At 35.1% G+C, this 25,417-nt stretch overlaps 8 protein-coding genes and 3 long non-coding RNA genes across 14 annotated transcripts; 7 read left to right on the top strand and 4 right to left on the bottom strand.

Annotated features, from left to right (window-relative positions):
• Positions 1-62: 62 nt before the first annotated feature.
• Positions 63-4,183, bottom strand: mbt (serine/threonine-protein kinase PAK mbt). The gene is made up of 2 exons (XM_081990237.1): positions 3,015-4,183; positions 63-2,394 (listed from the first exon to the last, which is right to left on the bottom strand). Exons 1-2 carry the CDS (start codon positions 3,870-3,872, stop codon positions 1,522-1,524), a joined length of 1,731 nt encoding a protein of 576 aa, XP_081846363.1. The 5' UTR covers positions 3,873-4,183; the 3' UTR covers positions 63-1,521.
• LOC145736031 (uncharacterized) lies at positions 2,279-2,633 on the top strand. Its single transcript, XR_014179823.1, has 2 exons — positions 2,279-2,421; positions 2,518-2,633. It is a non-coding gene; the product is annotated as an uncharacterized LOC145736031 (long non-coding RNA).
• A 222-nt stretch (positions 4,184-4,405) lies between the features above and the next one.
• Positions 4,406-14,128, bottom strand: LOC145736025 (uncharacterized). Of its 3 annotated transcripts, none has more exons than XM_081990234.1 (11): positions 14,110-14,128; positions 11,711-11,827; positions 10,856-10,919; positions 9,992-10,107; positions 9,765-9,935; positions 9,582-9,705; positions 9,325-9,527; positions 9,106-9,265; positions 8,442-8,853; positions 7,273-8,353; positions 4,406-6,209 (listed from the first exon to the last, which is right to left on the bottom strand). In XM_081990234.1, the coding sequence occupies exons 2-11, from the start codon at positions 11,750-11,752 to the stop codon at positions 6,096-6,098; spliced, it is 2,487 nt and encodes an 828-aa protein (XP_081846360.1). In that variant the 5' UTR covers positions 11,753-11,827; positions 14,110-14,128; the 3' UTR covers positions 4,406-6,095. The 3 variants fall into 3 exon arrangements, with proteins under 3 accessions (XP_081846360.1, XP_081846359.1, XP_081846361.1); XM_081990233.1 differs by lacking the exon at positions 14,110-14,128 and adding an exon at positions 13,598-13,853; XM_081990235.1 differs by lacking the exon at positions 14,110-14,128 and adding an exon at positions 11,931-11,949.
• Positions 11,343-11,727, top strand: LOC145736033 (uncharacterized). Its single transcript, XR_014179825.1, has 2 exons — positions 11,343-11,463; positions 11,525-11,727. It is a non-coding gene; the product is annotated as an uncharacterized LOC145736033 (long non-coding RNA).
• On the top strand, positions 13,929-14,377 carry LOC145736032 (uncharacterized). Its single transcript, XR_014179824.1, has 2 exons — positions 13,929-14,067; positions 14,119-14,377. It is a non-coding gene; the product is annotated as an uncharacterized LOC145736032 (long non-coding RNA).
• Positions 14,378-16,042: 1,665 nt separating this feature from the next.
• mRpL28 (mitochondrial ribosomal protein L28) lies at positions 16,043-17,529 on the top strand. Its single transcript, XM_081990289.1, has 6 exons — positions 16,043-16,199; positions 16,358-16,533; positions 16,584-16,842; positions 16,968-17,114; positions 17,167-17,348; positions 17,403-17,529. Exons 1-6 carry the CDS (start codon positions 16,179-16,181, stop codon positions 17,464-17,466), a joined length of 849 nt encoding a protein of 282 aa, XP_081846415.1. The 5' UTR covers positions 16,043-16,178; the 3' UTR covers positions 17,467-17,529.
• A 98-nt stretch (positions 17,530-17,627) lies between these two features.
• On the top strand, positions 17,628-20,135 carry LOC145736057 (aldo-keto reductase 1B-like). Its single transcript, XM_081990287.1, has 7 exons — positions 17,628-17,760; positions 18,876-18,966; positions 19,024-19,191; positions 19,244-19,360; positions 19,409-19,600; positions 19,658-19,843; positions 19,895-20,135. Exons 2-7 carry the CDS (start codon positions 18,895-18,897, stop codon positions 20,087-20,089), a joined length of 930 nt encoding a protein of 309 aa, XP_081846413.1. The 5' UTR covers positions 17,628-17,760; positions 18,876-18,894; the 3' UTR covers positions 20,090-20,135.
• A 394-nt stretch (positions 20,136-20,529) lies between these two features.
• LOC145736056 (aldo-keto reductase 1B-like) lies at positions 20,530-21,904 on the top strand. The gene is made up of 6 exons (XM_081990286.1): positions 20,530-20,730; positions 20,784-20,951; positions 21,005-21,121; positions 21,173-21,364; positions 21,417-21,602; positions 21,656-21,904. Exons 1-6 carry the CDS (start codon positions 20,656-20,658, stop codon positions 21,848-21,850), a joined length of 933 nt encoding a protein of 310 aa, XP_081846412.1. The 5' UTR covers positions 20,530-20,655; the 3' UTR covers positions 21,851-21,904.
• On the bottom strand, positions 21,867-23,014 carry LOC145736059 (uncharacterized). The gene is made up of 5 exons (XM_081990290.1): positions 22,730-23,014; positions 22,491-22,662; positions 22,344-22,437; positions 22,116-22,292; positions 21,867-22,059 (listed from the first exon to the last, which is right to left on the bottom strand). The coding sequence occupies exons 1-5, from the start codon at positions 22,798-22,800 to the stop codon at positions 21,902-21,904; spliced, it is 672 nt and encodes a 223-aa protein (XP_081846416.1). The 5' UTR covers positions 22,801-23,014; the 3' UTR covers positions 21,867-21,901.
• Positions 23,015-23,019: 5 nt separating this feature from the next.
• LOC145736055 (testis-specific serine/threonine-protein kinase 1-like) lies at positions 23,020-24,619 on the top strand. Of its 2 annotated transcripts, none has more exons than XM_081990284.1 (6): positions 23,020-23,280; positions 23,337-23,602; positions 23,654-23,934; positions 23,986-24,124; positions 24,235-24,406; positions 24,468-24,619. In XM_081990284.1, the coding sequence occupies exons 1-6, from the start codon at positions 23,196-23,198 to the stop codon at positions 24,599-24,601; spliced, it is 1,077 nt and encodes a 358-aa protein (XP_081846410.1). In that variant the 5' UTR covers positions 23,020-23,195; the 3' UTR covers positions 24,602-24,619. The 2 variants fall into 2 exon arrangements, with proteins under 2 accessions (XP_081846410.1, XP_081846411.1); XM_081990285.1 differs by having other exon boundaries at positions 24,235-24,414.
• On the bottom strand, positions 24,612-25,283 carry Polr1D (RNA polymerases I and III subunit AC2 l(2)37Cg). Its single transcript, XM_081990293.1, has 3 exons — positions 25,021-25,283; positions 24,864-24,964; positions 24,612-24,811 (listed from the first exon to the last, which is right to left on the bottom strand). The coding sequence occupies exons 1-3, from the start codon at positions 25,033-25,035 to the stop codon at positions 24,616-24,618; spliced, it is 312 nt and encodes a 103-aa protein (XP_081846419.1). The 5' UTR covers positions 25,036-25,283; the 3' UTR covers positions 24,612-24,615.
• Between the last annotated feature and the right edge of the window lie 134 nt (positions 25,284-25,417).

The following is a 25,417-nucleotide window of genomic DNA, read 5'->3' as shown; positions in this document are numbered from 1 at the left end:
TCAAAACGCTCCAATTTTCTATTAAAAATGCTGAAATATTATGTGGGAAATAAACTAAAAACTTTTAAAAAGTTACTCTCATATATTCGTGTATTCTAACAATATCAATTAAGTAAAAGTACAAACGTTAACAAATAATGGAATAAAGGCATACTAATACTATTATATATAAATTCCAAAATATAGATCATTTTCCAAAGTAGTTCTAACACACTAAAAGGCTTCTTTAACCTCTTTTTCGTAAAAGGCAAAAAATGGACGGCGATATTAATATCTAATACTATTTGTGAACAAAGTAATACCGAATATTATAATACTTGCAGTCGAAATTGTTTATACTTTATACAACCCTTAAACAGTGAATGTTTTGTAAAGAAAATACAAGCGATAAAATTGATGACAATATACAGTATGAAGTGAACAATTTTGTTTTTTTTTTTGGTAATACTTTATTATATTATACAGCCCAGTAATTTTTCAAATCAAGTCAATCAATCAAGTTTTCTTCTTATTTAATGTAACATGTAAATCTAGAAAATTTTACCAAATTGAAATAACACAAATAAAGCCACCTTCTGTAGTGTCTAATCAGAAAACATCATCAACGAAAAAATGAAAGAAAAGTGCACTGATAATAAGTATCAAGTAACATACTTAAACCTGAGAAACATAAATATTGTCCTTACATTACTAATGATTTTGTAATATGTAAAAAAAGAACTACAAAAATATGTTACAAATAAACACTTTGAAAAAAATGTACACAGGGTGACCCATAAATAATTTAATAGCGAATTTAAAGGACCAAAATAATTTGAATTAGCACAACTTACCTCAGACAAAATTTATTGTTCCAAAATGTCTCAACATCATTTTAAGTTGAAATTTTCTTCATACACAAAATGCTTCAAGTAAAAATCTGGAGGACCAATTTTCGAACGGTGCTGGTTCTCCGACCAATTCCACGATTCAGAAAATTTTTGTTTAAGTAATTTCTCATGAGGTTCCATCCTCCAAGAAGATTACAAATTGCAATCATATTTGTCACGAATACACTAAATATCTCGTGAACTGTTAATCTTAAGGATGCCAACTAAGTATACCCTTTGTGTTAAAAATATTGGAAAACTGATACTCAGATTTCAGTTGTCACTTCGACTTACCAGAAAAAAGTTAGTTCTGTTAGTTTCTGTTGACTTTTTGTCTGAGGTAAGTTGTGCTAAATCGAATTATTTTGACCCCATAAATACATTAAATTACTTACCATTACTTATGGGACACCCTATATAAATAAAAGCTTGCTTGGGAATGTAATAAAAAAAGAGTCTTTTCTATAACTAACAAGTAATAAATTTTGACCTTAAAACCAAATAAATGTCAGCCATAATGTAACTACTATACCTATATAGACAAAAAATGTACAACAAATCATTAAGGCACAACAATTTCTTCTTAATTATATCTGGTAATTTGGTGGGAAGAATTTAAGCAGCTGAACAACATCAGCTTTTTAACAGAAAATCAATAATTTGTATGTTTAGAGCCTCTCATAAGTGGTACAAGCAAAGCTGGAGGACCAGCTTGCCTTAAAAATGGATGAGTCAACAAATCCTGAGCCGTAGCACGCTGAGCAGGATCTCGAACCAACATACGATCCAAAAAGTTCTGCAATCTAGGAGATACTTTATGGGCGTTTTTCAGCTTTGGGGGTGGCATTTCCCTGATCCGCCTCATGGCTTGCAGAGGGGGTTCATTGAAAAATGGCGGTTCCCCGTCAACCATTTCGATTACCATGATGCCCAGAGACCAAATATCCACTTCCGGTCCGTAAGGCAATCGGGAAATTACTTCCGGCGACATCCAATATGGAGTACCCACTAGAGATTTACGTTTGGGGAGTTCTTGAGAAACTTGAGCGCAAAAACCAAAATCGGAGAGTTTGACTCTGCCATCTAAGGAAAGTAGAATGGAGTCTGATTTAATATCTCTGTGAATAACTCCTTGAGAATGTAGATAAGCTAAAGCTTTAAGGCACTGTTTGCAAACTGTAGCAATTTGTTCTTCATCCATCCTAGAGTGGGTTACAATATCTGTAAGAGCGCCACCCTCCAAAAACTCCATAACCACCCACAATTCGTCATTAACCAAATAACTGTCAAACATTTCAACAATATTGGGGTGGTGATAGTCGCGCATGATCACCACTTCGTTAAACAGCAATTCGCGACGTTGTTGTTTCCTTAAATCCATTTTTTTTACCGCCACCTGCCGTCCGGTACTTCTGTCGTGAGCAATACAAACGGTACCTGTGGAACCCTCACCAATTTTTACAAAACGCTCCAGGTTCTCGCGAGGATCTTTGGATGATACAACCATTTGAAGAGCTGCGCGAAACTGAAAGAAATTCGTTTTTTTGTAAAGGTAAGTAAGGTATAAAAAATATCTATCAATAGTTGTAATAATAGAATGATATTTGAAACCAAAACAAAAGACATTAATATTTACTATCCTATATAGACCTGCCTAGCCTGTACTGCAAGTTTCAGCAAAGATGAAAATCACATGCAAAACCACACTTGCCCCTCTTAAATTTTGGACCATGTAAGAGAGATAAAATATAACATTGTTGCCTATCTATAGTTTTTTATCTTTTTCTCTAACTACATAATAGATCATGATTTCTCAGGTTTCATCAAATTTTACAATTGCTAGTAAGACATGGCAATGTTGCAAAGTTTTGCAGGGCTAAAAATAGTGGCACTGCCCTTGCTCTGCCCATCCTTTATTTCTAGAAAATCCTAGTAACTTGGGGAGTGGTCTAGCAAACGCGACTTCCCCCAGCATGCACTCCACTCTATTACTATTTTTTTCGTTAATAATTTGGGTCTGATGGTGATAGAATGTGAGGTAATGATGGCAAAGAGATTTTTGGGTTTTATGAATGAGTAGGCACCTCTTTATATCTAAATGCACCTAATTGGCTTAAAACTTCCTTGTAGAAAAATCATACTTACTTGTTCATGTGTTAACCTTTGTTCATGATGTCTTGAAGACCCTGTATGTCCACTAGTAGAAGCTACAGGATGAGGATGTGTTGGAACATTTCCATTTTTAACATTCTGGTTCAAATCTGGTCTTGGATGAGTAGGCACACTAGGATGAGCTGTTTGACCTGTATGTGTATGTAAAGCCATATGATTTCCTATTGAAGAGTGTTGCATAGATGGTACTGCTGATACTACTGAACCGGCTGGTGATATTTGTACATGTTCTGGTACTTTAGTTGGATATGCCATATTGTTAGTATGCTCTGGTACATTTCCATTAATAATATGTTGGTTGGCATAAGCATTTTGTTGTTCATGGTTGTTCAAAGACAAGCTAACTGGAGAACCTTCAGCAACTTGAGGCTTGCTGATACTTGGATCTCTCCTCATAGATGGGTACTGTAAGATCTGTTCTTCTGGTACCACAGGTGGTACATTAGCATTGTTGCGGTGTTCTCTTCTTAATCTTGGTGGACTGGATGATCTTAAAGAGTTTGATCTAGCAACCGTGGAAGTTTTAGGAAGCATAAATCCATTCACTGGAGCTTTCTGGTTTGGTGGAGCACTCAATCTGTTTTCAGACTTGTGGTCACCACGTACAATAGTTTTCAGATCTAATATTTCAGTGGGAGTAATTTCAGATGGATCAACTAGAGGCAGGGGACGATTGGTGGACTTAAGAATTTGATTGTTGCCCACTATGGAGGCCCATTGCAATGGAAGACCCACATACTTGCCCTCACGTTTGTCATACCCTGTGTGCACTCTGTGCTCAAAATTAATAGGCGGGGATATTTGAGGCTTCTTCTTTTTCTTCGAAAACATCTTCCGTTTGGCCCAAATAAAGTACTATTGTTGGTAAAGTGGCCCGTTAGGAATGTTAATAACGTCAACAATAAACATTCTACAACAACCACCTTTATGAGGTTAGGAAGCACTTAAAATCGTCTTTTTGGATCTTCTACAGGTTTAACATTGAGGAGTTGCACCAAACCCAAAAGGTTGAACAAACTAAAGTGGAAGCTGAAATAGTAAATAGCAGAGAAAACTAAATAAAAATTAAAACTTTCTGAAAAATGTAAATAACTCCATGAAAGGCGAGGTCACTTTAGTTGATAGGAAGATGGACATTGTCATCTGTCAGTTATTAGAGAGTAAATTGACATTTGTCTACCCATTATCACGTGACTAATATTTTATAGAGTAATTGGTTGACCATGTGATCAGAAGTTACCAGCAAGGCTAATAAACATCTATGGTTAGGTTATTTTACTTATTTTCATATTTTCCCTAATTGGGATATCTTAGAAACCAGCAGAGCTACAATAACGAGATTTCTGAATAAAGATAAAAATAAATTGTTTTGAATACGTTTAATATAAACAATAACAGAAGCAATATCAAACAAAATACAATTTACATAGTATATGTATGTAGTTTTAAAAAAATGTATAAATATATTATTGCTATCTACAAAACATACTTACTGATTAACTTTAGCGCAATAAATGAGTACTTATAACAGTTTTACGTTTATATTATGATATATACTTGATGCGAATGATATGTCATTATTGGATTTTAGATTGTTATTAGTGTTTTTGAGTGTGTGTGTGAAAATGTCTATTAATCATAAAATATAAGATACACACTATTATAAATGAGACACTTCTAACGATTTTAGCTTTTAAAAGAAATTGGAAACCAGGAAATAATCACAACCCCCACAAGTATTTTAGCGTATTGATTACAATTAATTTGCGTTACAAGTTTATTCAATAAATTATTGTTTATAACAATAAAAACCCGATTTATTTTAATAATAGTCTGACAAAGAACTTGTAACGTAAATAGCTTTTCGTTGTTACAGCTTCTAATCAAATTAACTCGGTAATTATCATTATTTTAATATTGTTATTATTAATCCATTAAGTACGCACATTTCTAACGCTCCTCTCCCTACTTATGAAAGTCCCTACATATCTTATTCCAATATTACAGATCAATATAAGTTTGTCATTAAACGGGGATACAAACTATTGCTGTAGTTATCTAGGATCCGAGCTAGTTCAGCTATAACAACTTACCAAATTGCTATATAATGCCTCTAAACAGGTCTCAACTCCCACAGCATAACAATAATTGTTAACTAAGCTTAAGTTTAAACTTTTGTGCTTACATAAGTTGGTTTTCTAAATACTTTTCGAGCCAAAAATCTTTAGGTCGTACAGGGTGAAAGTTTGGAGAATTGCAAACCCTCCCATCTCAGAAACTGATATAACAGGATTTTATCTGCTGAATAGAGTAAAACTCTAATGACTTACATAAATGAATTATGTAAACATTGTAAAAATAGTGGCCACTAGGGTATCCTCTTCCTAATCTATGTCTAGAAGATTGATATTTATATACTTAATATACTTTCTGAGATACGGACTAACTTTTCAAACTTTCACTCTGGTATAGTCTCTGATTTTCATATACCCATGTTTGCACTATAAAACGCCTGGTACATGATGGGTATTATAATTATAATTAATGTTGGGTTAAAAGCATCTATATCGCACGCTAAACTTTAGGCTTTACCTTAAGTACTATTTATTGAAATCCCTAAAGGTGCTAAAATTGATTCAATTTCAACCAGATTCTTCAAAAATCCGCATTCTCACAAATCTTTATGGAATGTCAGTAAAATCTACATTGAATTGACTTAAGTAAACAATTTAGTCACTTAAACGTGACCGAAATTCAATTAAATACCAGTGTATACCTGGTGTCCAAGAAAATTCTGGACAAATAATTTTGGAAAGTTTGGACATTTCAATAAATAAGTTTTTAATTATTTTTTTATTTCCTGGACACCCAGTATATATGGCTAAAAATGGCGTTTTTCATCCCTTTGGGATGAACTTTTTGTGGTGTATCGATATACATGCAATTTATTGTCATGGCTACATTGTGGTTAGTACTTTTTTACGGTTAGTCGTAGAAATATTACATCTTATCAATATGACCGATAAAAGACTTAAACTAGAACGCAGTACCGTGTTACATGGACTCCATTTGTTCGGTCAATTCCAGAATCGGACTCTCTCTAAGCGGTAACAAGGGTGGCCACACTGTTCCTTGTAAATTCGTTGGTGTTGGTAAACTAGTAGAACCCTGTTTAAACATTACACTTTATTAGTACTTCAACTTGTAGGATAGGACATACTGTATATGTAGTGTCTAAATTAACTGAAGAAAACTCACACAGCACAACAAAATGCACAAGCTCAAAGAAAACAAAAAAGTGTATTAAAACAGTTTTTATATTTTTAAAAGGGCAAGTTACATGGTGCAAATTGTAAAAATAGGTAATAGTCACCACTGTACATAAACATCCTCAAATTAATATTTGTATACAGTGTGTGTGGCAACTAAACACAACTATACATAGGTACCTATATAAAACAAAGGATTACATTACTATAAGGCAAGACTAGTAAAAAATAATACTTTTTTGTGTATACAGCTGTCTATATGTATACGGCTCTAAAAGGGCTTTAGGAAAAGGTCATCATCACTCAAAAAAAAAGTATAGCACTCTGGGTAATTCCAAAAGTTTCAAAGTTTTGCGATATTAAACCGAGAAGAGGGTAGTAAATTGCGTTTTATACGTTGGACAGCTAAATTGCCTTAATATCAGCCAAAATTTCTTGAAAAAGGGAAAAGTCAAGGTCTTAAAAGTTCGGTATATGGCAAGATGTGTTTTTACAGTTAAAACTGTAATCAATGAGATTACAAAAGTTTATTGAAACAAAAACCACAAACGGGGAGGAAGAGTGAGCAAAAAGACAAGACATGTAGTGAAGTATAACTTTTAAGGCTACTTCTCCTCCTTACCTTGATCTGGTTATATAATATATGCTTTATATAGAGATTTAGAGCAGAGTGTTTGATGACTTCTTCAACAAGTTTAGATGAGACTATAATAAAGTCTTAAAAAAATACTTGAGAAATGCCAGTATTGACTTCTAGTTCCTACATGAAACTTGGTTACAGCACTACCTACAAAACAAAGTTCTTAGAACTAAATATAAGCAAGCTAAGGAGAACCTATATAGAGTCAAGCAATAATATAAACGCTTATAAAACTAAGCATTAATAAAGAAACAAACAAAACAACACAAATTAAATTAATAAAAAGCGGCAACAAAGTGCATCACTACAATCTCTGCAGTACCTGATTCCAATTCGGCATTGTTTTTTGCCAGGCTGGTGGTTTGGCACCTTCGGTAATTTGACAGGAACTTTGCATGTTGCTGGACAACGATGAGCTCCAGGACTCGGTGGTGCCTTCGACCAAACTTTGAAAGGCCATCAGGTCCTTACTCTCCTTCTCCGAGAGCGGGAGGAGGGGTAAGGGGGGTAGAACCGGTTGTTGCTGAGCAATCTTGTAACTGGCCTGACGCAGCATTTGTCGCCTGGATAGATGTGCAGCAGTATCGATAGTAGTTTGATGAGCCAATGCGCATTGCTTTTGCAGGATTTGCCGTTTCTGTTGCAATAATCTATGTTGCATTGCTGTCTGTAGTTGAACTGGTTCCACGCAAGTACTGGAGTACGTAAAATTGTCGGGGAGACTGATTTTCTTGGTACTGCGTGGTTGCATGTATTGGTTGTGCTGTTTTTGTCTTAGAGACATGTCTTCAGGTGGTTCTCTGGCTTGGTATTGGCTTTGCAGCCGTAGTGCTTCGCGTTGCACCAGCCCCATATCCAAAACTCCTTTTGCTTTAAAAGATTCGTTCAGTTTTTGTGAGTTAAATGCCAAACTGCTTCCTGGTTGGTCTGCGACTTGCTGAGCCACTAAACCGTCACTAGCTCTTCTACCTTCCCGAAAGTCCACTGGGGACCTCGTTAAATTCCTGGTGGTCTTAAAACTGGACATGTGAACTAGAGGATTGTGTTTGTTGTGCTGGACTACACCTCGATGACCAGCATATCTGCTACTAGACAAGGCAGTGGAATTGGTTATGGTGGGTTCAGGCATTTTGTCCGTTGAGGTGCAACTTGGTAGGCTACTAGTCAATTCACTGGACTCGGAGAGAGGGTATTCAAGGCTTTCGAAATTGCTGTCGCAACTTAAATTTTGGCTGAGGCTTTTGGAGGTATTGAAGTTGTTCACTACGCCACTCGATGAACTCGAAGACGCGTAGCTCAGTCTAGGGCCGCCTTGCAAAGGCGTTTGCTCTTCCATGTCAGTTTCCACGCCTTCGTCTGTGGAACTCGAGTATTGCATGTGAATGTCACTAGCCTTGAATCCACTGAAAACAAGTTTGAAAATAATGAAGAAAATGTTTTGTTACATCAAAATTTTAGGAATTCTAGTCAAAACTAGTTAAGCAATCTTACCTTTTACTGAATCGATCCAGACTCCCCTTAACATCAGAACACTCAAAGGGCAGCATGTTTAAAGGCACCGGATATGGATTCACACCACTTTTTGCATATTCTTTAATTTTCGTGGTCTCCGTTGCGGAACTGGATGGGACCGCAGACATTTGTAAGGTGGACATCAACTTGGTGGCCTCGGAACACATGCTGAAAATCGAGTTGGAGGCGGCTTGATTTAGAATTTTGAGGGCATCCTCGCTGTTGGTTGCAGCCAATAATTTGGCGGCATCAATTCCATGAACTGGCGAGGAATTGATCGGTCTGCTTGACGTGGTTACTGAACTCATGCTAATTTTGCTGTTACTGGCAGTTGGCGCTATTGTTGAGTGCTGTAGGAGTCGACGACAGTCTTCGGTGGTGCTCGCCCTACCTGACGTCATTTTAGAGTTAATTAACTTTTCCTAACAAAAATTGTTCAATAAATTTCATCATCATTAAGAAAGAGGATTACATAATCAAGAAGGGTGAATTTATTACGTTTAAAAACGAATAACGAACCAAATAAATTAACTTTTCCATAAATACATTCTGTAAATAACTGTTTAATATTGCGTTTGAACTGGTGCCAAGTGTGTTTTATGACAAGGTGACATTTTGGTAAAGGTATAAATTTACAACTTACCTAGCTTCCTCATGGCTTGTTCCGCAACGTTGGAGGGCCTCCTCCTCTGTACCTCTCGTACACCAGTCTGACTCTCCCCTCCAACTAATTGACTTCGCATTTTATCGAGTAGTAGAAAATAAATTGCTGCATGGTGGTCGTAACAACTAAGACGAATTGACTGCAAAGACACAACATTCAAAAAAACCTCAAAATTTTACAAGTCGTTTAAAAGTGTACCTCTCTAGTTTTTGAGCTATCAATTCCTAAACTTTGCATCAGTCTAAGAATTTGTTCGTTAGGATGAGTATTCGATGTAGGAATTGTTGGGGGTAATGAAGGTAACACCCCCATCTGTATCCATCGATGTTTCTTAATTTGCTGGATGTTGAACCTTTTATTGGGTTCCAAAACTAACATTTTTCTTATTAGCGATTCGCAGTCTGGAATTTACTTAGTTAGTACTCTGTTTACTTAGTAATTTACTAGGAGTTAACCTTGACTCATAAAATAAGGAATCCTAAAACGACCCGATAGTACTCTATCCCTAAGGGCCTGAAGGGAGCATCCATCGAAAGGTAAGGCGCCACAAACTAGAACGTAGAGCACCACTCCGAGACTCTAAATTTGAGGTCATAACTATTATACTGCATAATAGCAATAAATGATGAGTACCTTACCCAAATATCGATCTCGGGGCCAGTGTATTTCTTGCCTTCGAACACTTCAGGGGCGGCGTAAGGGGGGGAACCGCACCAGGTCGACAGTTGCCCCCCCAAGGTGTAGTAATTCGAAAACCCGAAATCGGCTATTTTAATATTGTTATGTGAGTCTAGTAGTAGATTTTCAGCCTGGAATAAACTTCTGATTGATGAAAGAGCCAGAGTTGTGTAAATACGTGACTGACCTTTAAATCTCGATGTACTATATTGCGGTTATGACAGTATTCAACTGCCAACAAAATTTGCCAAAACTTAATTCTAGCTTGTTCCTCACTCATTCTTCCATACCTTGCAATATAATCTGTAAATAAAAGATAAATAAGCAAAAACTAAATAAAACAGAGGATCGTGCAACAGGGTTCCAATTGCAGGAGCGTCGAAGTATTCTTATTTTCGGCGTCCCGACGAACCGATTTATCACAATCTTGGCAACTCAACGCCAGTGTAAAGGTCATTGCTGGCGAAGACAGAAAATAAAATAAAATAGAAGATATTTTTGTTCTTCTTCGTATTTTCAGTTAGGATTTGAAATCTCTGAAAGCCAAAACGATATTTAAACTTGATTTAAATTACTTGTATCAAAAATAATTTATATTTTAGGAGTTAACAGCGCAAGGTACACCAAACTGCTTTTTTAAAATTAATTCCATTTCGACTAAGGGTAGCTTCGTTATTTGAGAAGCTACAAAAAAGTGTAAATAATGAAAGTTGTAGGGAATATCATCTTCTACAAGATTGTATTAATGTGTTTTTCCTTCTGGGGCCTCCTTAAGAGTTAACCAGTCAAGACTTGATAGGGTGCACCAAACTGCTTTTTTTTACTAACTTTATTTCGACTGAAGTTAGCTTTATTGTTATTTGAGTAGCTACAAAAAAGTGTAAGTAATTAAAGTTGAAGGAAATTGAATTTTCTATAAGATTGTACTTATTAATGTGTTTTTTTCTTTAGGGGCCTTCTTAAGGAGTTGAAAGAAAATTCGATTGAGGGTAGTAATATTGCTAGGCATGCACTTTTTAAGGAATTTCAAACTGTATTTTGTATTACTTACCAAAAATTTCACCCTGACTCGCATACTCAGAAACTAAGTAAATCATATTTTTAGTTTCCATAACCTGAAAAGAAAAATAACTTTTTCATACTATAATTTTGGAATTTTTCAACGTTTAATGAAGTAAAATATAAAAGACATCATTTATTTTTGCCAATTTGCGTCAAAGTGTATAAAATGTTATAAAATAATCAAATATAAAGAAAAAAGTGTAAAAATCGACATTTAGTAATTAGTTAAGACATGCAACCCTTGCATATTTTACACCCACGAAAAATTACTGATACACGCTACTGTTGTGAATATATTGCTTATTTATTGCTACTTTTTTTCTATATCTAAATCCACGTGGGGGTATTATGGGTTTGGAGAAAATTTCCCCCCATTGTTGCCTGATATATTTCCAATCTTCAAACAAAACAATTTATTATTGCTTGAACTACCTAATCAGGCTAATATCGGTTTTCCCCCCTTTTGTTCCGTGTGTTGCTTCTCCACATTCTCCCGTTCAAGTGGCAACACTGGAGCGGTCGAAGCACCGAAAATTGGTTGCCAAGCGACGCAACGACGTCATCGGCGTCATTGTCGTCACGACGATCAAGTTGAAGGTAACGTTTACGAGCCGATTTAATTGAAACTTTGGGAATGAGAATACTCTGTTTATTTTAGTCCAGTCTATTTGGGAGTCCTGGAGGAGCTTTTTGTGTTTGTGTTTGCTTTGGGCATTACGATACACCAAGTTGCTTTTGGATAATCCATACAGAAATTCCAGTTTGAGTGGGAGTTGAATCTTTGTTTAGAATGTCTTTTGCATTTTACTTTGATTTTTGCAATTCAACATAATAAATCACTTACCTGATAAAGTTTAACAATATGAGGATGATCCAGTCTTTTCATTATGTCTACTTCTCTATAAACTTTTTGGAGATTGCTGGCATCTAATTGGGACTTATCTATAATTTTGATTGCAACCTGCAACAAAACAGAATACTCATACAAAATGCAATTTATTAATAAAAGTTATTTCTAATATATTTCTAGGTGTGCACAACGAATTCAACTTTGCGCATTTTACCGAGAATAAGTGGTGAATGGAATTTGGCACGAAGACCAAACCTGCGTCAACCTTTTGTTCTCATTACCGCTTTTGACGTCATCCACTTCAGTTTTTTTGTCCTCGTTTCAAAGTATCAAAGGAAGTGGTTGTTGTCTAGTTCAGGAGCTAAATGCACGGTAATTTGTTAAATACCTTTTCTATTGGCTATTGACGTCATTAGACTTTGACGCAATGTGAAAAGTTTACGGGACAATCCAGACGATTTATGAAACTTTCCATGTTAGTGTGGTGTATGGTTTCCAAAATATTGATGATGGACGCACTATATGCTAAATCCAGTCCCATGTGTTGTGATTGAGTTTAAAAATAGGAAAAGGTCGATATTAATAGCAGATAACAAAAATAATAACAACAATTTTTGTTACATACACAAACCGTGCCCGATTTAGATACGGCGATTTGCGTCAATTTCGATATTCATCGTATTTTTCCTCCTCTGGAAATTTATCCGTCTTTAATGCCATTGAGCTCTGCATAATCCTTTAATTACTTATAACGTACACAGCAAATCAATTAACACAAAAAACACGATTGTTGTGTAAACATTTGATGATGATTTTCTACATGGCAACTTTCAGTGATACAGTTTGAATAAAACCTTCACTTTTCCAGTCTTTTATCTTATTTTCTGACGCAAATAATCACATTTTTGACCTACAGATAGCCATCAATCATTTATTTTTCTCGGTACACTTTCCTTCAATGGTTACACCATTTAACAATGTTATCATTTTTATCCCATTAACATGTCTTTCGTAAATATGGTATTAAAAACTGCTGTATCATTTAGAGTTGCGAGTTCCGGACTGTTATAACTAAACCTATGACCTTACTAAAATGATTTGGTTCATCAAATACAATCTGTTGCTAATTACACTTCCAGAGAGTATCACTAAAAATGGAAATTACATGTTTAAGTGTGTAATTACATAACAAGTAGCAAGCCCAATTTCCGTTTCCCCGATGTGCAGTTACTGAGACAGTCAAAGACCTGAAAACGATTGTCTGTTGACTGAATAGTTTACCAAGAAGTCAGTAAACACTCAAGTAGTAATCAATATTGACAGTTATAATTGTGTTTTTCTGACTGCAAAGGTCATATTTACAAATAATTATCAAAACAGACAACTTGTTGGAGAATTCTATAGGGCCAACAAAAGAATAATTCCTTTTAACACCAAGGAATTTCATAGTTTTGTTCTCAGAAGTATAGGGTGTTTGTAATGAAATTCAGTGGGTTGAAAAGGCTCAAAATGTAGGCCTTTCGCTAATTTGCTTTGTAAACAACAAACTATTTATGGGGATTTAGTTTCAGCCCTAAGTTTTTCAGAATTTGAAAAATTTCTAGTGTATGAACAACTAATAGAAGTGGTGCATAGTAGGCTAAAGAGGGTAAAGTAATTGGTCGCTTTGTGCAGATTAGATGTCATACCTACGTTATTAATATTCAGGCCAGATTTTTTTTTCATACCCTGACTTTGATGTTTAAGTGTCCTGTTATTTTTTATGACTTTCTACACATTTTTGCGTTCTTCAAGAAAAATTGTTTAAGCGGTACAACATGCAACTCGAATTTTTTGTGTAATTTTGTTTAGTAAAGGTTGAGTGTGAAAAAATTAAGTTACCTCAGTTTTGATAATCCTATGTTTGGCTAATTTGACGACGGCAAAATTGCCTTTACCGATGGTTCGTTCTATATCGTAGAAACCGACCCTAACGGGGTTTTTACTGATTTTCTCGCGCTCGCCCATGTCTCGCGTCGATTTTAAAACTGGATTGGCGTTTTTCTACACTTCGAAATTGCTACGAATGGTAAGTCGCGCCACCGCATTCATGTTATTGCAGCCGGATGCAATGTTTTGTGTATATTGTCATAGTAAAAAAAAATTGTTCTAAAGGTAAGACTACACTGGACGACGACGGGAAATCGAACGATAATTCCCGGCCGCCAGGATCCGACTGCCGTCAGCTGTTTGACGAAGACACGAACTTTCGGCGTGCGCGCTATGACGCAAAACTGACGCACGAGAATACAAATAGTCGTCATATAAAGATTCCTGCGATTTTCCAATCTCTATAGTTTACACTCTTATGAGTACGGGGGCCGACATTTTATTAATCACTTATTTATACGTACACTTTACAGGGAAAATTATTACAGTCACTGGGGATCAAATCCGGTCCGCTCACAGGCCGAATCAATACCTTTATTTAATAAACACGAAACCAATTCGGTAATGATCTGTAATCAGTCCAATAAAGTCCAAGTCTGACGATTTAAAACAATGTCGAGGAGATAAGTGGCAAAACACGCACACCAGACCTATGATACTTAATAACGGATATGCACTTGAACAACTTTGCGCCAATTGTTAATTAAATATATTTAACATATCACGGAAAAATTTGGTGTTTTTTTTTGGTTAAACTACCCAGACTAGCCGTCTTATTTATTTATTAAACAAATAGTTGCTAATTAAACTAAGAACAAATCAACAAAACAGAAAGCACGTGAACAGAATAATAATTTTAATATCAATACTACAAACAACTACCAGGGTTTGTTCAAAATTAATTATTTTCACAAACTTGAAACTTGGAATAGTGCTTTAAGAGCTATTTGATAAGTTACAACAGTTTTTTAGGAGCATTATAAACCATAATTACGGTTAAATTTCTCAGGGATGTAAAGTTTGCAAAAGATTAAATTTATGAAAATTTTTCCAAAAAGTTTTCGGTAATTTACCGCAAAAATTGAAAAATCTGAAAATTTAAAAATAATTAGTTTTTCACATTTTTGTACTATTGTAGGTTACAGTTGAGGTTAATTTTGAAAATAAAAAATGTTTACTTGAAATTTCTTGACAATTCTAGTTTCTAATATTTTAAAACAGTCAAACAGTTCGTGGTACCCAAAAAGTATATAAAAAGTAAAAAACCTGAAACGTTCCTGAGATATTGAGCAAAAACTGCAAAAAACGAGAGTTCACTTTGACGCCCTCTAGCGGCTAAACGGAACAACATAGTGTCCGCTCAACGTCACGTGATAGCCCCGTTCATTAGCTTTCGTTTGTTATACGGTGTGTTTATACAGGGTGTTTCAAATAAGCGAGTTATGGAAGATTTTCTGGAAAAATGCACCAAAATTTCGCTCTAATTGGGAATTTCTGCTTTCGAGGAGGGTGGTCAAAGTTAGGCTGCTAGAGCAAAAACAATTGAATATCGATACAAACATTTTACAACTCGGTTATTTTGACAATTTTAGGGTGGTTCAATATACTAATTTGTAGCCCTTGAAATTCTCTTTTGACCACCCTGTGTAGCATTTTTAACTAAAACGTCGAATAAGTGAGTTATTTACTGTTAAAACTGAGTTTTATGATTTTGACCGTTTTTACTGTGACTCTTAACTCTGTTAGTTTGACAGTTACAGGGTGGTCCAATATACCAATTTGAAGCCCTTGAAATTGTCTTTTGATCACCCTGTATATAGTATAAATGTCACGCTACCGAAAGATTAAAGCTTTTATACCGGGAATGTGTTGTCTAGAAGGGATAAAAATCTGAAAATTCAAAAATAATTCGTTTTTTTATTATAATTGTCCAACAATCCAATATCAATTCAGATATCTTGAATTATCTCATTAGAATGCATGATAAGTTTGATAATAACAATGACAAGTTTGACAGTTGTTTTCCCTAACAAGAAAAATTTCCATTTAAGCATGAAGTAATTTACCGGTAAATTTCCAAAAATCGAAATTTTCCGACTCGAAAATTACCGCTATTACATCTCGGAAATTTCTTCAAGAAAAAAACAAATCAGTTTATAACAAAATGGCGTCAATGCGTTTCAAAAGTGCGTCAAAACAGAAAATTGAATTCTTTAACAAGTTCCATATAGTTACAAGTATTTTAATAAAGTGTTATCAATTTTGTTGCATAATTATCGATTAATACGTAATCAAATTAGTATTTAGCAATAAAATTAATTTATTAAATTTGCAACATAGTTAGTTGTCTCTAAAAAGAAGTGAAGAAGAGCATGTTTAACTTCAAAGTGTCAAGTGTCGAATTATTAACATAACCTAGAGGGGTCATTGTCATATATATAAGTAAAAAAATTTCAGTGTTGTAGTGATCCTGTGAGAAGGTTAAAAAAAGTCCCTAAAGGGGCTATCTACCAAAAACAGCCCTAATTAAGCAATGGCCTCAAAAGCTGTCAAGGTAAGTTTGAAATTATTTAGGTAGTAAATAAAACTTGTGGCAAATTCCTGATTGTTGAGTGTCAAGATATTTAGGAAAACCTTGAATTTGAATATTTTTTTGCGTTGCAAATTGCCGCCGTTCCATATTGTGTAAAAATTATCTTTGCTTATTTCCAGTCAGTGAAAACATTGGGAGTGTTCCAAAAACCTAGTCTGTTTGACAAAGGTGTTGGTGCTCTGCTACCAGAGGCCTACAAGAAATTCTACAAAGAATGGAAACTCACTGAACCTTCTGCAGTGCACTATGTACCTGAAGAAGGAAAATTCAAGCGTAATGAACTGACTGGAGATGTGTATGTTGATCAAAATAAACTACAGACTTGTTGGTGCATGTTTTCTGTAGAATTCCAGTGCAAAACATCCCATTGCCTGTACTGTATCCCAAGGATCACCACCAACAGATATGGGGTGGGGAAGGAATCATCCAAGGCTTCCAAAAGCGTGACCAAAGAAGTAGAAGAGTGCCTCATTTTTGGTTTCCAATTTTAAAAAGATCAGTAGTCTATAGTGAGGTTTTGAACAAATATTTTTCAGTTGTTGTCACTGATAGGACAATCAGTTTGATTAATGCCAATTATGGCTTTGATCATTATTTATTGAAGGTAAGTAATATTTTTTGTGTGATTAGGTAGTACCCAAAGATACATTTAAATAAATTATCTGAAGGTTAATTTGCATGGTTAATATTTGAATATTGTTTGGACTGTAAAATCAAATGAATTTCCAGACTCCTGCTTGTGATTTAAAATCTTTACTGCCTCTTGGGCTGAAAAGAAAAATTCTTAAAGAACTACAATCTGGATGTCCAGGACTAAAAGACAAACCAGAGGTACAAAAAGAAATCCTACAAAAATACAACAAGTATTTGGAAGCTGTAAGTTCCTGTCTTTTGTAGTCTCATTTATCTTTATTGAACTAAATTGCAGTACACAAGTGATGAAATAGATTGGTATGGCTACTCATTCACAGAAGCCTGTAAAAGGATACAGAAACAAATAGAGGAACAGGAGACTATAGTACCATTAAAACACATTTACAGGGCTCAGCTGATTGATAAATTGCGTGCGGCAAGTATTGAAGAGGCCATGGACCAGTCACTGAAATCCAGGTAGACCTCAAGGTTGATGATGACAAAGTTAATCTTAAAAGTACATTTTTTTAGTGAGAGCGGGTTAGGGACCACATGGTTGAAAAAAATGAATCCTTTTACCAAGAAAACTACTTAAAGTGGGCCAAAGAAATCGTAGAGTTTGTTTAAAATTAAGAAATTAAATATTATTAGTATTAAAGTTTGAGTTTGTTGGCTTTATTGATAAGGGAACACACTAATGCATGTGGGTGACGTTGGTTCACAAACTGGCCGCTAAGCGTCGCACCTGTTAGCAACTTTAAAAGAAGAACTGAGGTTTTACGACGTTTTAACAACATAACCCTAGATAATTGTTGTTAAAAGTTTTAATTAATAAAAAGTATTTGCCGTTGTATCTTTTTCTGTAATAATTGTGTTTTAAGGTAAGTGCGTCTGATAATGTAAAGATGGGGGATGGGTTTATTCCAGAGTGTAAGTTTAGTCTTTGTGACCTTTTACCCTTGACTTTATGGTTGAAATCTTTAAATCAACCTTGAAAGCTTAATAATTGTTTAAGCTTTATGTATCTTGGTGTTAATTAAATTAAACAAAGTCTGAAGCATAATTCTAGTTAGTCGTTTTGGCTTTACTCGTTCATGTAATTAAGTAAAAGTAAAATACCGGGTCGACTGCGCTTTTGTTTGGTTGGGTATAGAATTTAAGCAAATATTCAAAAAATCTATCACGTGATTTAGATAGTCCTACTGCCAATAATAAATATCATAAAATGAAATAAAAATTCAAGTAAAAAAATCAGTCACGTGACATAAGTTTCCAACTGCAAAAAGAGCCTGATTGGGCAAAATCAGACATCTTGATGACGTAATTATGTATGCCTGGTTGATGTTTAATAGGGAAGAGAGACCAAATAATGATTTCTTTATTTTTAATTTTTCACAAAACTAGGAAACCTTTCTTAGTTTTGTGAAAAAAACAGATTTACAGGGTGGTCCAGTTGTCATGGCGGAAACTTCAGAGAGCGATAGAGAATCGAAAAATAATATGAGTTTGCATTATAAAAACTTTAAACTTTATTTAATTTTTAATTTTTTATATCCAGTGATGTAGGGCATGACAAGATACATCTAGTCCAAATTTGAGCTAAATATCTCTAAAACTGTAAGAACTATAAAGCAAAATCAAAAAAATATATAAAACTTTAACCCCCTGTATTGCTTTAACGAAGCTTTTCTCGAATATAGTTTATAATGCAAACTCATATTATTTTTCGATTATGAAACACATACATATGAAACGTTATATGACGTGCATTATTAATATTGAATCCTTTATTGAAAATAATATATTTTTTGTTAACGACTTTTTACTTCAAGTTGTCCTACGTTAAACCACTTGAAGTAAAGTGTTTAATTTGTATATCTACTGATTGAGTACTCGAAAAAATAACTTCGTCATTTTTTGTTCTATTTTATTATTAACCCAACACATTTTGCTACACTGTAAGTATTCCACTTTCTCTGTTTAACGTTAATTAAACTTACGTAGAAAATTTAAAACCGAAACAATGTCAGTCCCCAAAACTGTGAAGCTGAATAACGGCGTTGAGTTGCCAACTGTGGGCTTAGGAACTTACAATGTAACTATTTAATTTCATTTATATAAAACAGTTTTGTAATCAGTTTGCATTTATTAGTCTCCAAAAGGCCAAGTTGAAGAGGCTGTAAAGTATGCCATTGATGTGGGTTATAGACATTTTGATTGTGCTTGGTATTATGGAAACGAAGCTGAAGTGGGAACGGCAATTCGGGAAAAAATTGATGCTGGTGTTGTTAAAAGGGAAGAACTCTTTATAACCAGCAAGGTAACTGTTTAAACCTGCTAATTTGTTGATTTAACGAAAAAACATGCTACAGCTCTGGAATAACTTCCACGCTAAAGAATTGGTAATACCTAAGTTGAAAGAAAGTCTCCAAAACTTCGGATTGGACTATTTGGATCTGTTTTTGATTCACTGGCCTTTTGGCTTCAAGGTTTGAATTAAACTAAACTGTTAGTGCAAATTTAACTCAAACTTCCAGGAAAACTCACCCAGTTTACCAACTGAAAATGCTAAAGAGCACTACAGTGACGTTGACTATATAGAAACATGGAAAGCAATGGAGGAGGCTCAAAAATTGGGTCTAACCAAGTCAATCGGTATTTCCAACTTTAACGCCGAACAAATTGAGCGTATTTTGAAAATAGCTACTATTAAACCTGTTGTAAACCAGGTATGGTTGAAAAGCAATAAACCCAATTAGTTGCAACCTTAAAATGCTTTATATTAGGTCGAATGCAATCCACATCTAAACCAAAAGAAACTTACCGCATTTTGTAAAGAACGCGACATTGTTATAGTAGGATACTGTCCTTTAAGCAGAGGCAAGGATATTTCCTTAATGTCTGACGCAAAAGTAGCGGAAATTGCCAAGAAGCATAGTAAAACTCCAGCTCAAGTCGTACTAAACTACTTGGTGAGACATACTGATAGTTTTAATTCAATAGCGTAACAATTTGTGGTTCAGGTGGCCAATTTGGGTATTGTGGCGATCCCGAAATCGGTAACCCCTTCCAGAATTAAGGAAAACCTGGACATATACGATTTTACTTTGGATGCGGACGATATAGCTTACTTGGATTCCTGCAATAGGAACGAAAGAGTGGTACCTTTAACTACTTACGCAGACCACAAATACTACGCGTTCAATGCAGAGTTTTGATGTTGTTAAATATAAGAAGTAAAACTTAATAAACAATAACACTATATGTATTATATTACTGAAGAATTTGGGAAGAGTAATTTTACCTAATCATTTCCTTCCAGAGGAAAACGTTTTCCTAAAAAAGATTACAGCTCCTATAGTGACAGAATTGAAAAGTCTCAGAGGGCCGCCATAAAAGATTATAATGTATAATATTTATTCTATTTTATAAGAGGAAGTTGTATTATTAAGAATATCACCGCGTGCATCATATATTCTGACACCCTGTACATTACACAATTACACTATATTACTGATTAAAATTATGCAAATACTGAAAAATTATGACAAAGTATGACATAACAGTTCATAAAAAACGCTATTTGCGATTACGCAATCCAGAGATATGTAATGTTTTTGATTATTTACACACGACATTTAGATAAAATCGGTTCAGTTTGCTAATTTACATAATACTTCTGATATAAAGTACTCTACATAATATTCTTTAAATCTTAACAGAACAGTCAGTTATTAGTCTTTCTGTAGCTAACAACTTTGTTTATCAAATAGAAACTAAAACAATGTCGGTCCCCAAAACTGTCAAATTGAACAACGGCCTTGAACTGCCAACCGTGGGCTTAGGAACATACAGTGAGGTAAGCTATAGGAGAAACCTGATTTACTTTTTACTAAATAATATATTGTTTAGTCTAAAAAAGGTGACGTTGAAGAAGCTGTAAAGTATGCTATAGATATAGGGTACAGACATTTTGATTCCGCTTGGTTTTACGGGAATGAGGATGAGGTAGGAAGAGGCATTCGCGCCAAAATTGACAGTGGAGTTGTTAAAAGAGAAGATATTTTTGTTACTAGCAAGGTGAGTAATTAAATATTGTAAAAAAATTGATTTCTATATACTTGACCTACTAGCTTTGGAATAACTTCCATGCTAAAGAGTTGGTAATTCCTAAGTTGAAGGAAAGCCTCCAAAACTTCGGATTGGACTATTTAGACTTGTATTTAATCCACTGGCCTTTAGGCTTTAAGGTATCATCTTATAAAACCATTTAGTTAGCAACTTTTGATACAAATTTATAGGAAGATTCGCCATTATTACCGAAAGAAAACCATAAAAGCCACTACAGTGACGTAGACTATTTGGACACATGGAGAGGAATGGAAGAAGCCCTGAAACTGGGTCTAACCAAGTCGATTGGGATTTCTAACTTTAACGCTGAGCAAATCGACCGTCTTTTGAAGAATTCTAGTATCAAACCTGTGGTGAATCAAGTATGAATATTGCCAGTCAAGCTACAGAAAGATTCTATTATTGAACATTTAGGTGGAATGTAACCCGAATATCAATCAAAAGAAACTCACGGCTTTTTGTAAAGAGCGTGACATTGTCATAGTGGGTTATTCTCCTTTAAGTGCCGCAGACGATACTCTGTTACTTTCCAATCCTAAAGTAGTGGATATTGCCAAGAAACATAACAAAACCCCGGCTCAAGTTATACTTAACTACTTGGTGAGCGACTTACCTGATATTTAGAAGTGTAAGTTTAATGTGGGATTTTCCAGGTGGTCAATTTGGGTGTTGTGGTGATCCCCAAATCGGTCACCCCTTCCAGAATCAAGGAAAACTTTGACATCTTTGATTTCACTTTGGATTTAGAGGATGTGGCTGTCTTGGATTCATTCAATAAGAATAAAAGGGTTGTTGGTTTAACTGCTTTTGCCGATCATAAATATTTCGCTTTCAACGCTGAATTTTAGTTGTTAAATTAGAAACTTTTCCAATATTTTGTTTAATATATTTTCTACATGTTACACACATTTTTCATCACTCTTTCTGCGGGACGAAGGTAAAGGTTCCGCGTACTGTTGACTGCTTTTCAGAATGTTCAGTCCTACTTTACTGTAAGAATCTTGGTACTCCGTACAGCCGGTACGATGTGCAAACCATTCATCCGCTAAAGTAGGTGCTGCAATACCAAAAATGATCCTTTAACTATGTTAAAGGAATAGAACACAAATATACTTCGAGTAAATGAAACAGGGCTGCAAGTATCAATGAAAGGTTTTTGAATCTCAGAATAGCGGAACTTAGTAGGGTCTCTGTAGCCTCTGCCAAGTCCAATAGTTTCGCTTTTTACAGGAATACCAACTGGGGAGTCAATAGCTGGCATCAGTTTCCTGTATTGCACCAAATTTAAGCCTGGAATTTAATCGATTTTAAAACTGTCAGCCCTGTTAGGGGCTAGGTAACCTCTTTTAACAAATTCAGTTTGGTAAATTGTTTGCATTTTTTCATCATCCGTATCGCAAGGATGGTCCAGAATATCGCTGACCAGAACGGCCATCTACAACACTTGATTCAACTAAATTGATATGAATAAAATTGTTGAGTTATTACTCGTTTTTTCAGAACATCTAATTCTTCATGCAACGCCTTTTCTTTTTCTGCCAGTTTCATGTAACGACCCATTTCCGGTTCGTATAAATGGTAATCGCAATGGCAGTACGGTTCAACCAGTTTAGCCACATAATAGTTGTTTGGTTTGGTTTTTATTGGTGGTTGAGAAGGTCTATAAAATTACGTTAGGTAGGAGTAAAAGGCTGATTCAGGACATCAGTGTCCATGTACAAACTTACAGTGGTATTAAAGGTTTAGGATAAGGCCACTTGTAATTTTCCCGGTTGCTAGTCAAAAAAGTTTCCCCCATGTTGATCCTTTAACACAAATTCAGTATTCTACTGACAATTTTGCCCCTACACTGCACCAAAAAGAATCACCGAGCTGGAACCTTAACTCTCATCACTTTATTCCACAGATCTTTTTGCTGGAACACCGCCCAGATGTATTTAACGCCGAATCGTACACTAATATAAACTAGAAAATTTTGAAACAGCCTTAACAAGACATTAATCATGTCCATTGTTCATGATGCACATTTGACAGGAACGTGTAAAAGGTCACCTGCAAAACCTGCATTGCAACCTATTTTCCATGACAGTGAAGGCTTTTTTTTTCATGATAATGGAACATCTAAAATTTCTAGTTAAAGTTAAAACTGTACGCTGATAAACAAAATGCCTTTTTCTGTGCTGAATTACTATCATGGCCAGAGAAATTTTAATAAGAGGGTCAGAAGAACAAACTCTTGCAGCAAGAGGGTATAGACTTCTTAAAAAATTAGGGGAAGGTGTATTAAAACGTTTCAATGTAAAGCTCCTTAGTCTAATAACTGGATTGGTATAGGTTCCTACGCCAATGTGTATTTGGCCGAGTTTTTCTCCACTTCCGATGAAAAACAAAACCGATACTTGGCCTGCAAGGTTGTGGACGTATCAAAAGCCCCTAAAGATTTTGTCAAAAAATTCCTACCTAGAGAACTGGACATTTTGGTGAGGTTGAATCACCCTCATGTTATTCATATCCACAGTATTTTCCAAAGAAAAACAAAATATTTCGTTTTTATGAGGAATGCAGAAAATGGTGACCTTTTAGAATATATTTTGAAGAAGGTTGTTACCGTTTTGGAGTCGTAAAGGCAGTCAAGACTCTTAATATTGCAGGGACCAGTCTCAGAGGCCCAGTCCAGAGTATGGATCAGACAATTGGCTCTAGCAGTGCAATATTTGCACGCCATGGATATTGCACACAGAGACTTAAAGTGCGAAAACTGTCTAATAACGGCCAATTACAATTTGAAACTAGCCGATTTTGGGTTTGCACGTTTTGTAATGGATAACAATGGAAAACAGTTGTTAAGCAGTACTTACTGTGGTTCTCTATCCTATGCTGCCCCTGAAGTTTTAAGAGGAATGCCTTATTATCCCAAGATAGCCGATATTTGGTAAGTTGATGGCCAAATCATGTAAATAAAGTGTTTGAAAGAAATTTCCAGGTCATGTGGAGTGATTATTTACGTTTGCATTAACAAAGCGATGCCGTTTGACGATACCAATGTTAAAAGACTTCACGAACAACAAATTAGTCGTAGATGGAAGTTTCGTTCAAAAGTAGTGGACAATTTGTCAGAACAGGTAACTTTAAACCATAAAAATAATGATCAAAAACACTTAGTAATTTAAAACTATGACTTTCTGATGACTATACTGTTGAACAGTAAAATTAAAAGCATCTCAAATATTAGGTGAAGCAACTAGTCAGTCATTTACTAGAACCTGACACAAACAAACGTTGGAAAATTGATCAAATAGTAGAATCCGATTGGATTGCCCTAGATCCCAGATTTAAAGTTTTAACAAAAGCTGAAGAAAACGCCATGGCCCAAGCTATTGTTGAACGAAAGCACTATCTTGATGGTAACTAGGTTAGCTAACAGCTCAGTGCACTCAGTTTCAATAAATTTCAAACATTTTTCAGGCCTCAATAAAAAGAATAAAGAACCTACAAGATCCAAAGGTGAAAGTGATGATATAAAAGTGCTGAAACCCACTACCCATGAGGATTTCCTTCCCAAAGTTGATCTACAAAGTACTCTTACTGTGACTGAATAATAAAATTATCTATGTTAACTATCAGTTTTATTATTGAACATTGTATAGGCATTGTCAAATTTTTCTAAAGTTACATCACACACTTTTACAAGGTCTTCCAGGCCGCGCTTAAGGGCATCAATTGCTTGCCCCCGGTGCATCTGTATTCTTAGATGAATATTGCTCTCTGCTGGGTGTGGGACAGTGTAGCCACAAAACTGTACATCTGGGCTGATTTTACAGTTTAATATATGTTATAAAGACATAAATTTAAGGTACTCACTAACTGGAGATGATTCCTCTTAGGGCATTTCCCAGAGTGTGCCCTTCACCTTCCAAAACAAAGGTTTTACAGGAGGCATCAAAGGTATCACTGCTAGTTAGCTGCAAAAATTGTGTTTGAGAGTAAATTTGAGTTGGCAATGTTGAGCTATATTTACCTGAGTTATTGGCATTGCCACTAATTTTGTTTTTAAATTTAAGTATTAAAAACTGACTTAAAATGTGATTTTAGGTTTATAGTTTATGCCTATTCTGTTGTTTTAAATTGAAAATTGAGGTTATGTGTTTTAAAACTTGTAATCATTTGGTGGTGGTGGTGGTAAAACCTTTAATTTATATGTTTACTCTCTCGCTCTTGTGCAGTTCTAATGTAATAAAGAAAGACAGACTATGACTAAATTGTCATCTGTGTTCTGTGAGGTTGTTTATAGTTATTTAACCAACGAGTTAATGAAAGCGATTAATAATCGAAATGGTTAATTAAATTGAGATTATTAATCGCTCATTAATATAAGAGTTGGTTACAACATTTTTCCGTCGACTGTAGTCTATAAG

The sequence above is a fragment of the Ips typographus genome, linkage group LG11 (genome assembly GCF_016097725.1).
Source record: "Ips typographus isolate SLU linkage group LG11, UJ_Ityp_2.0, whole genome shotgun sequence".
Lineage (NCBI taxonomy): Eukaryota > Metazoa > Arthropoda > Insecta > Coleoptera > Curculionidae > Ips > Ips typographus.
Note: the sequence above shows the minus strand (reverse complement) of the source record. Positions and strands in the feature narration are given on the sequence as shown.

Coding starts and splice junctions, on each gene's coding strand:
- mRpL28 (XM_081990289.1), top strand. CDS start 16,179: ATGGCCTCAAAAGCTGTCAAG. Junction 16,200..16,357: donor TGGCCTCAAAAGCTGTCAAG/GTAAGTTTGAAA, acceptor GCTTATTTCCAG/TCAGTGAAAACATTGGGAGT. Junction 17,115..17,166: donor ACAACAAGTATTTGGAAGCT/GTAAGTTCCTGT, acceptor ACTAAATTGCAG/TACACAAGTGATGAAATAGA.
- LOC145736059 (XM_081990290.1), bottom strand. CDS start 22,800: ATGGGGGAAACTTTTTTGACTAGCAACCGGGAAAATTACAAGTGGCCT. Junction 22,293..22,343: donor AACTGAATTTGTTAAAAGAG/GTTACCTAGCCC, acceptor ATTAAATTCCAG/GCTTAAATTTGGTGCAATAC. Junction 22,060..22,115: donor CCCTGTTTCATTTACTCGAA/GTATATTTGTGT, acceptor TTGGTATTGCAG/CACCTACTTTAGCGGATGAA.
- Polr1D (XM_081990293.1), bottom strand. Junction 24,812..24,863: donor AGAGGAATCATCTCCAGTTA/GTGAGTACCTTA, acceptor CTGTAAAATCAG/CCCAGATGTACAGTTTTGTG.
- LOC145736057 (XM_081990287.1), top strand. CDS start 18,895: ATGTCAGTCCCCAAAACTGTGAAGCTGAATAACGGCGTTGAGTTGCCA. Junction 18,967..19,023: donor TGGGCTTAGGAACTTACAAT/GTAACTATTTAA, acceptor TGCATTTATTAG/TCTCCAAAAGGCCAAGTTGA. Junction 19,601..19,657: donor TTAAACCTGTTGTAAACCAG/GTATGGTTGAAA, acceptor GCTTTATATTAG/GTCGAATGCAATCCACATCT.
- LOC145736025 (XM_081990233.1), bottom strand. CDS start 13,723: ATGGGCGAGCGCGAGAAAATCAGTAAAAACCCCGTTAGGGTCGGTTTC. Junction 10,920..11,710: donor ATATTGTTAAACTTTATCAG/GTAAGTGATTTA, acceptor TTTTCTTTTCAG/GTTATGGAAACTAAAAATAT. Junction 8,354..8,441: donor CTGGATCGATTCAGTAAAAG/GTAAGATTGCTT, acceptor ACTTGTTTTCAG/TGGATTCAAGGCTAGTGACA.
- LOC145736056 (XM_081990286.1), top strand. CDS start 20,656: ATGTCGGTCCCCAAAACTGTCAAATTGAACAACGGCCTTGAACTGCCA. Junction 20,731..20,783: donor GCTTAGGAACATACAGTGAG/GTAAGCTATAGG, acceptor TATATTGTTTAG/TCTAAAAAAGGTGACGTTGA. Junction 21,122..21,172: donor ACTGGCCTTTAGGCTTTAAG/GTATCATCTTAT, acceptor ACAAATTTATAG/GAAGATTCGCCATTATTACC.
- mbt (XM_081990237.1), bottom strand. CDS start 3,872: ATGTTTTCGAAGAAAAAGAAGAAGCCTCAAATATCCCCGCCTATTAAT. Junction 2,395..3,014: donor AAAGGTTAACACATGAACAA/GTAAGTATGATT, acceptor AATTTCTTTCAG/TTTCGCGCAGCTCTTCAAAT.
- LOC145736055 (XM_081990284.1), top strand. CDS start 23,196: ATGGCCAGAGAAATTTTAATAAGAGGGTCAGAAGAACAAACTCTTGCA. Junction 23,281..23,336: donor TCTTAAAAAATTAGGGGAAG/GTGTATTAAAAC, acceptor GGATTGGTATAG/GTTCCTACGCCAATGTGTAT. Junction 23,603..23,653: donor TAGAATATATTTTGAAGAAG/GTTGTTACCGTT, acceptor TTAATATTGCAG/GGACCAGTCTCAGAGGCCCA.